General features: G+C 39.7%; 1 protein-coding gene across 1 annotated transcript; it reads right to left on the bottom strand.

Moving 5' to 3' along the window:
- Positions 1 to 2,596: 2,596 nt before the first annotated feature.
- Positions 2,597 to 8,644, bottom strand: LLPH (LLP homolog, long-term synaptic facilitation factor). The gene is made up of 3 exons (XM_061130660.1): positions 8,493 to 8,644; positions 6,416 to 6,627; positions 2,597 to 3,213 (listed from the first exon to the last, which is right to left on the bottom strand). Exons 2-3 carry the CDS (start codon positions 6,618 to 6,620, stop codon positions 3,035 to 3,037), a joined length of 384 nt encoding a protein of 127 aa, XP_060986643.1. The 5' UTR covers positions 6,621 to 6,627; positions 8,493 to 8,644; the 3' UTR covers positions 2,597 to 3,034.
- Between the last annotated feature and the right edge of the window lie 284 nt (positions 8,645 to 8,928).

Genomic DNA, 8,928 nt, shown 5'->3' with positions numbered 1-8,928 from the left:
TTTCTCTAACTCCTAAAAATCATATCCCAGATATATTGACCCAAATTTTGAAAATATCCAGATTTCCTCATAAGCAAATATATTCTGCTACCTATTTATTCTAGGCAGCATGTGAACTAGTAACGGGGAAATGTATTTAAAATGACATTAGAGGAAGAGATGTAGTCAAAACCACTTGATTCTACCTTAGAGCTTCAACTACAGTTTACATTTCTTCTCTGATCAGTAGCTTGAGTACCAATGAGTGTGGGCTATACCATTGGGATGGGGTCAACCCATTCTAAGGGTGTGCTACTAAAGGAATGCCAGTCTGGTTTAGACCTGGAGATTTGAGATTTGAGAAGAGGTCTATACATCATTTCTCTACTGAAACCTGCTCTTTATCTGATCTTGAGTACCCTAAATGGACCCAAACCAAAAGTAATCTATCCTAAAACTACTTTTTTTCTTAGCGAGAGTTTGCACACCCTTAAGAGGCAGAATGGCATTATAAGAGGATAGGCTCTGGTGCCTGACTGTCTGAATTTGAGTCCCAGCTATATGGTCTGTCTGCTTCAGTTTCCACTGGTGTATACAGAGATAATAGGGTTGCTCTTATTGCTGTCACTATTATTGTTCATAGGATTGCTGGGAAGATTAAATAAGTTAATACTTGCAAGATTTTAGGACTAAATGACTAAGGCCTGATATGCAATCAATAAATGAAAGCAATTTTGATTGTCCTTAGATAATATTTTAATTTTAAACTTGATTTCTTAAAAAACAAAAATAAAATGTCACATTAAATCCCTAATGTGATTTAGCCCACTCAATCTCATTTCAAAAAAAAAGGTTTGGTGCTTAGCTTGAGCTCCATCTGGTGGTTTTACAGAATTCTCTGAAAGACATCAGTCAGAAAGATGACAAAAAGCTAAGCTAAATCATTTAAGGGATTAGAGGACTTTGCTATACTTCCTAATTTACAACCTTCAGGAGAAAAGCAATAAAGAAGTGATCACACGCTGTACTTAATTCAGAATGCTACAGCTCCCACCATATTTGTTGGTAGCAAAAATCCTGATGACCACACAGTTCAGGAACTCAGTGACCTCAGAGGCATCCATCACAAGCTCTGCCAGCTTTTGATAGTCAACTTGTCAGAGGACATAGGACTCTTGAGAACATATTTCTCAAATACATCTTTATAGTATTTTGATTCTGTTAACCTTTATGTTAAATCCTGACTGTACAAACTTCTTGAGTAGACAAACGTTAAGTGAACACCTAACATCACTGAAAGGCCCTGGATGAAAAAAAGCTACTGTCTACCGTTGGGAATCAAACTGGAGATTATCAGCCTCAAAACACATGAACAAATACTTGGCACTGGCCTCTAACCTCCAAGTTAAAGAAAATCTGGCAAAAACATACCTGACAATGCTGCTTAATTTTAAATAAACACCCAGTGTGTAACATCCCTGATGTAGACAATTCCTATGATGGGGGAAAAGAGTAAACAACTTAGCTGGTATATTTATGCTGATATTGTCATGGCTTAAATAGACAATATTAGTGACTTATTTCATGAATTAACATTTATGTATTTCCTGTTCCTCACAAACTCTGTTGTTCAAAATTACACCAAAAGGCAAAAAAAGGCCATGAACTTTTTTGAACTTTTCAACTCACATCTTCTGTTAGCTTAAGTATTTAAAAATAACCCACTTTTTGGGGAACTAACCACTGAGTAGATTGAGAAGTTTATTATATAAAATGATCCTAAGACTTTATTAGCGTTAAATTTCAGCTTCACATCTCTTAAAAGATCTGGGTTGTGTCCTTTTTATTTCTATATTGTGTCCCAGCCTAGCAACGTGCCCAGTACATTTGTGTCTTTATGATTAAGTGACTATTCTAATAGGTCTCACTTTTAACTTGGTTTTCCTAAGAAGCTAACAGCCTCTTCTGAGGGCGAACACCTTGTCTTGTTCCCTGGGTCCCTAACACCTAGAAGTCTGCTAGATTTCTACATGACCACATAGGCAGACCTCATTTTATTGCACTTTGCACATACTTTTTTTTAAACAAACTGAAGGTTTGTGGCAACCCTCTGTCAAATAAGCCTATCAGTGCCATTTTTCCAATAGCATTATTTTTTTAAGGTATATATATTTTTAAACATAAAAGACTGCTGCAAAATAGACTAGTATAAAAATAATTTTTATATGCACTAGCAAACCAGAAAACTCATGTGGTTCCCTTTATTGTGGTGGTTTGGAACAATGTGCAGTATCTCCAAGATATGCTGTCCTAAGCTAATATTTTCTTTGAATCTTCAAGAATGTAGCACTTCCCAAACTGATGTGACCATGTAATGTATTTTTTTCACAATACATCCAGAAAATCTGAGAACTATACTCTGAGAATAATATAAAAACGGAAGAACATTAAACTAGTTCCCAGGATGTTTAAATCTTCTGAAAAGATGGAACACACTAATTTGTACATGTCAATAGTCTACCTAAAAATTTAAGAGTTTTAAAAATTAAAGTGAAGAATCTGGTCTTCTCCACTATTAGAAAACCTTAAGGATATGGTAAAGGACAGATCTTCAGGATCTAGATGTATCTTTTATTCTGAATTATACAAAATCAAAACTCCAAATAAGTACTGATTATATGATCCACTGACATATTTTTCAAGTGATAACAACAGTTTACTTTAAATCTGAGTTAGTTCAAATTTGTCAGCATGATGTCATATTTTACTTTTTCTAAGACCAAACAATTACAACTGTATTAACACTTGAGAGAATCCTGATGTCTGATAATCCCCGCAGAGAGGACAACATGCAATTAAAATATCAGTGTACTTTCACTCATCAAATAAAATATTTTATTCAAGTTACCAAATTTGAGGAGTTATGTTGGGCTTGAATTGAAGAAAAAGGCCAAGTTAAAAAAATGGAAATAAAGTTTTCATTTGGTGGAAGCTGAAATCCATGTATGCTTTCTGATCAATTCGCCCCATGTGGCATTTTTCAAGTTTTCAGAGTCTACCAGGTCAAACCCTTTGCTGCCTTCATGGCTTTTACTTTGCTTTTCCCCTTCTTTTTCTCACGTTTTGCTTTCAGTCTTTTCCTTTGCCTCTGGTTCATCCATATGGGGTACTGCCCATGCTGATCCAGAAGAGTCTTTTTGTTTCTCTTATTATCAGTCTCCATCTTCATGTCATCTGAATAAAAAATGGAAAAGCTAGTAATACTCACAAATGAAGAAACAGCCCCATGATAAAGCACATTAATGTGATGAGGACACTGAATTTAAAAGTGGCACGCAACTACAAAAGCAAAAAAAGTACACATCCTTTATTTGTGCAATGCTCTTTGAGTCATACTCAAAAAACACTCCTTACAGCACATTCAGGAGAATCACACACATGCCAAGTGTTCCCACAACCATGAGAGACATAAAAACTATCTGTGAGGAACTAGAAACATCATCTGTTTAATCACTAAGAAACTTTCTAAAGAAGGTTGGTATGCAATCCAATCAAAAAATAGGCAAAGACTAACAGAGACATTTTTCCAAAGAAACACACATGGCCAATAAGCACACGAAAGATGTTCACATTGCTAATTATCAGAGAAATGCAGATCAAAACTACAGTGAGGTACCACCTCACACTGGTCGTGGTCATCATTAAAAAGTCTACAAATAACAATGATGGAGAGAGTGTGGAGAAAAGGGAGCCCTCCTACATTGCTGGTAGGAATGTAGGTTGGTGCAGCCACTGTGGAAAACAGTGTGGAGGTTCCTCAGAAAACTGAAAATAGAATTACCATATAATCCAGCAATCCACTCCTGGGCATACGTCCAGACAAAACTATAATTCACAAAGATCCATGCACCTCTGTGTTTGCAGCAGCACTATTTACAACAGCCAAGACACAGAAAGAACCTGAACGTCCATCAGCAGATGAATGGATAAGGAAGATGTGGTACATATACACAACTGAAAACTACTCAGCCATAAAAAAAGAATGCAGTAATGCCATCTGCAGCAACATGGATACAACCAGAGATTATCATACCAAGTGAAGTAAGTCAGACAAAGACATACATGGTATCACTCATGAGTGGACTCTGAAATATGACAAAAATGAATCTACCTATAAAACAGAAACAGAATCAGGGCTACTGAGAATAAACTGGTGGCTGCCAAGGGGGAGGGCAGCGGGAGAGGGCTGGATTGGGAGTTTGGGATTAGCAGATACAAACACATATATATAGAATGGATAACCAACAAGGTCCTACTGTATAGCATATGGAATTATATTCAACATCCTGTGATAAACCACAATGGAAAAGAATGTGAAAAAGAATGTATACATATAACACTTTTGCTATATAGCAGTAATTAACATAACATTGCAATTAAACTACATTTCAACTATACTTCAATAAAAAATAAATTTAAAAAAGAAAACAGTTACCATTGTCCTTACGAAAGTAAAAGTTAAATAGAAAACATTTAGGAGATACGGATTTGAATTACTGCATTAGGGGTAAGTATATGGTTCTGAAAACATGTGAGTTAAAAGAACACTTCTCAGATTAATTGCTTTCTTGAGCTAACTAAAATAGTTGCGTCAATAAGAAGTACACTCACCCTTCTGACAGACAGGCCTTAAGAAGAAAATAAACTGTTAGGAATGACTGGTCACTTTCACTGAAGTGTACCTGGAAGAGGTTCAGTAGCAAGCAGCACGCTTCTGATGACAGAGCAGACCGGATACCCTGAGCTGAACACTTCTTTACCCAGGTCACACTCAAGGCACCCAGCTATTCTAACAGAAGCTCAGCACGGCAACGCTCTGGTCCAGCTATCACCAACCTCATCTACTGTGGAGGACATGGCCAGAATGTCCTCCTCCGGGAACTCACCAGGGTATACAGGTCTTCTGTGAACTCTGCTACCTGACATTATATCAGTTCATCTGTCTCGTTTACTGTCTGTCTCCTCCAATGTGATGTGAATCCCATTAGGATGGAGACCACTTCTGTTATTCATCATTGTTGCCTCAGGACTTAGAACAGTGCCAGATATATAATAGCCATTCAATAACTGGTCAGTGAATGTTTATTCTGGGTGCAGTTCTAGAGATACCGTGGTCCAAATAAGCTTTGCCCTCATGGACTTCTCAATGTACTGTTGAGGGAAGAATAACAAAGCAAACTTCAGCCTGTGGTTAGGACCTTTTCAAAGGGAAGTATTGGAATGAGATTAAGTAGGACCAGGCAGGCTGTGGTAAACACATGGAAAGATAATGAGGTGATAGAAGCGTGGGAGTGACATAATTGACCTACATCCTAAAAAGATCATACTGGGTGATGTGACAAAAACGGGTCAGAAATGAGCAAAAGCTGAGACAGAAGTAAAATGGCTACTACTGTGGTTCAGGCAAGAGATAACTGTCATTAAAGTAAAAGCGTGAAAGCAGAAGAAAAATGGATAGATTCCTAATGCATTTTGGAGATAGTCAAGATGTGCTGATGGTTTACAGGTGGGTGATAAAGGAAAGAGAGACCAGGGATAATGACTATTATATAGAGATTATATACATATATCATATATAATATACATAGAATACATATATAATATATAATACATTTATTATGTATAATACATATACATATTATATAATGACACATTATATACAGCCTCCAACTTCAGACTATATTAAAACACAGCACCCAGAATCTGTCAAAACCAAATACAGGGAAACAGATCTTTAAGGTAGTAACGACAGAGGACTCTCAGAATGGAACCTAGATCAGGCAAAGGGTAAAATGAGGAGATCTCCTTCTATCCTGCCTAGCTCTTGATTCCTCTGTACCCTTCCAACAAGCGTGTGTCTAGGTCTGTCTATTCCCACAGTACTGTCTATTTCTGAGACACCTAGGCTATTGTAATGGCTTCCCTAGGGGCTCAGACGGTAAAGCATCTGCACACAATGTGGATAGACCTGGGTTCGATACCTGGGTTCAGTCCCTGGCTTGGGAAGATCCCCTGGAGAAGGAAATGGCAACCCACTCCAGTACCCTTGCATGGAAAATCCCATAGACGGGAGAGCCTGGTAGGCTACAGTCCATGGGGTCGCAAAGAGTCGGACCCGACTAAGCGACTTCACTTCACCTAGGCTATTGTATAAGCACCAAAGGTTCTGAATAATCCAAAACATGCTTACTCACATGAACTGGCTTTAAACTAGCTCAGCATAGAATCTCTAGTAGCAGCTACAAAAAATTATGCGGCATGGCAGGTTTGTAGAGAAGCAAGTGTGAGAAAGAATGGAAGATAGTTGAAAAGGAAAAAGTCACAAAGGGAAGTTTGATATAATGTTTAAAAATTTTTTTTAAAACCATAATCTCACCTGTTTCATCTTTCACCACACACTGCGTTTTCTCTTGACAATGTTTGGGTTCCACCACAGTTGCTATCTCTTGAACATCTTTCATTAAAACATCACCATCTATTTTAAGAATACTTTTAAGTCTGCTGAGCTCCTTTGGGGCATTCTTTTTTCTCTTTTCAGCACGCATCTTCCTTTTCCACTTACTCCGTAAACTTTTAGCCATATTTTACCTGGAAAGTTCACAAAATTACATTTTTTAAAGCAACTATTTACTATTAAAAAAAAAAGGCAAATCTTTGGAAAACCAAGTCAAAAGGTATCTCTGCACCCCATGAACAATTGGAAAGTAAACTCTTCACTCTGTTCATGGATTATGATGGCATAATGTGCAAATTATGTGAGGCTCAATAAGGCATATACAGCCACTAAATAACAATTAAATCACCAAATCCGACAGCCACCAAATAACGAAAATACGAAACCAAACTCCCTGTGGCCACTGGCACTGTACTGTGTCAGCCAATTCTGAAAGCTCCTATAGTTTCCATACGAGATGTAGAAATTTAACCATACATGATGTAGAAATTTAATTTCCTCCAAAACACGAAGAGCACCGTCTCCTTACATTCATGTAACAACTTACAAAATATTTTCTAAATCTTTTAACTGCATCTTAATTTCCCCCAAACCTACAGGTGATCTTACCCACCCCAATTTTCCTCATTATCCACCCTTTTAAGTCAATCTAGGTATTTCAAGGGGTTCTCTTGTAGCTCAGCTGATAGAGTCTGCCTGCAATGCAGGAGACATGGGTTTGATCCCTGGGTCAGGAAGATCCCCTGGAGAAGGAAATGGCAACCCACTCCAGTATTCTTGCCTGGAGAATCCCAAGAACAGAGGAGCCTGGCAGTCTACAGTCCATGGGGTCGCAAGAGTAGGACATGACTTTGTGACAAAACCAGCAGGTATTTCAAACTTGTATATTTCTATTCTTGATTTCTCTCCACCCCTTAGGCCCAGCCTGTCCCCCACAGACTAGTCAATGTGAGCTTTTAAAAACTTGAAGGGCATATACAGTCTTTCTTGAAATTAACGATTTTCCACCTCACATATTCAAGATCTACAAGGTTATTTGTGACATGGCCCCTGCCTCCTTCAACTCCTATCTCCTATGCTCCACCCCTCCACAATTACATCTGAAAATAGCCCAATCAATGACAACAAGTGTGGGAATGTGATGAAGGTTGGGAAGTGATTGCAGAGATTATTAAGAGTTTAGAGGGAAACTTATAGGTATGACTTATAACATCATCTTAATTGTGCCCACAGATTTACGTTTGTCTGTGTATATATATTTCAAAATATTCTACACACTTTATGTGCAGTTTGTTGTGCTAAGTACACATCAATAAAGCAGTTACATAAAAGAAGACATTATTTTGAAAAAAGAGAGAGAAGTGTCCAAATGACGTTGACTTCAGTATCTTTACTCCTTCTTTCGCCTAGGAACTAATCCTTCAGTACCTCGGAAAGGGTTTTTCTGACCTCTGTTAAGCTCGCCTCCTTTTATTCTCTACATCATTCTTTTCTTTCCTTCTTAATACGTGTTACAATCTAAAATTGTTTGTTTTCTGTCATTCCCGGTGGTCTGTGGTCTATTTATCCACGAAGGCAGTGGATAAATAGATCTTGCTCACTGCTGGATCCCCCAGTGCGTAATGCTGTGCACAAACACTCGTTGAACGGATGACTGGTGGAGTTAACATTTCTGGACGCCAGCAATCACAAACTAACTCTGTCTTCCTGTGTACAACTCAAGCCCTGCGAGGGGCAGGAAGAAAAAGGTTACGGAACACAACTCTGAGGGCCGAGGTTAACCTGAGCTGGGCTGAAGGAGGAATCCACTTCCCACAGAGCACTGGGAAGCCCAACCAGAGCCGCCAAGACGACGGGAGACCCTAGGCGAAGCCCGCCTCTCTGGACAGGGCTCAAGCTTGCCCAGAGAGGGGCAAGATTTGAGAGGAGACTCTCCATAGGCGGCGGAATCAAGTACCACGGCCCACGCCTCACTAAAGTCATGCGGTAAAGAACTCACCTGCGAAAACCCAGGAATTCAAGTAACGCACGATGCTCACGCCGACCGGAATTCTCTGCACTTCCGCCTTCCGGCCAACCCTCTCCTCTGGCCCGCCCCTCCCGGGTGGCGCACTGCTTGCCGGGAACCAAAATGTCCCGGATGTCCTGGAGAGGCGGGTCCTCTGGAGTCCGAAGGTGACGCGCTTCCTGATATTTGGGTAAGTTCCGCACCGGGAGCTGGGCTCCTCCCAGATAGATTCTGAAGTTGGTTTTGGAGAGTGCGACGGAGCACCCGAGTCAAGGGTTCTTGACACAAGCCAGTCCTGCGTCCTGAGCGTGAGCGGGATAGCCCTGAGACTAACCACGGAGGGATAACCGCCAGACGACTTTGCCCGTCAGGTTGGGAGCTCAGAGCCGACCTTTAGGTTTCCTGTCGCGCCTCCCCGTTCGCAGGA

Source organism: Dama dama, chromosome 3, assembly GCF_033118175.1.
Source record: "Dama dama isolate Ldn47 chromosome 3, ASM3311817v1, whole genome shotgun sequence".
Lineage (NCBI taxonomy): Eukaryota > Metazoa > Chordata > Mammalia > Artiodactyla > Cervidae > Dama > Dama dama.
Note: the sequence above shows the minus strand (reverse complement) of the source record. Positions and strands in the feature narration are given on the sequence as shown.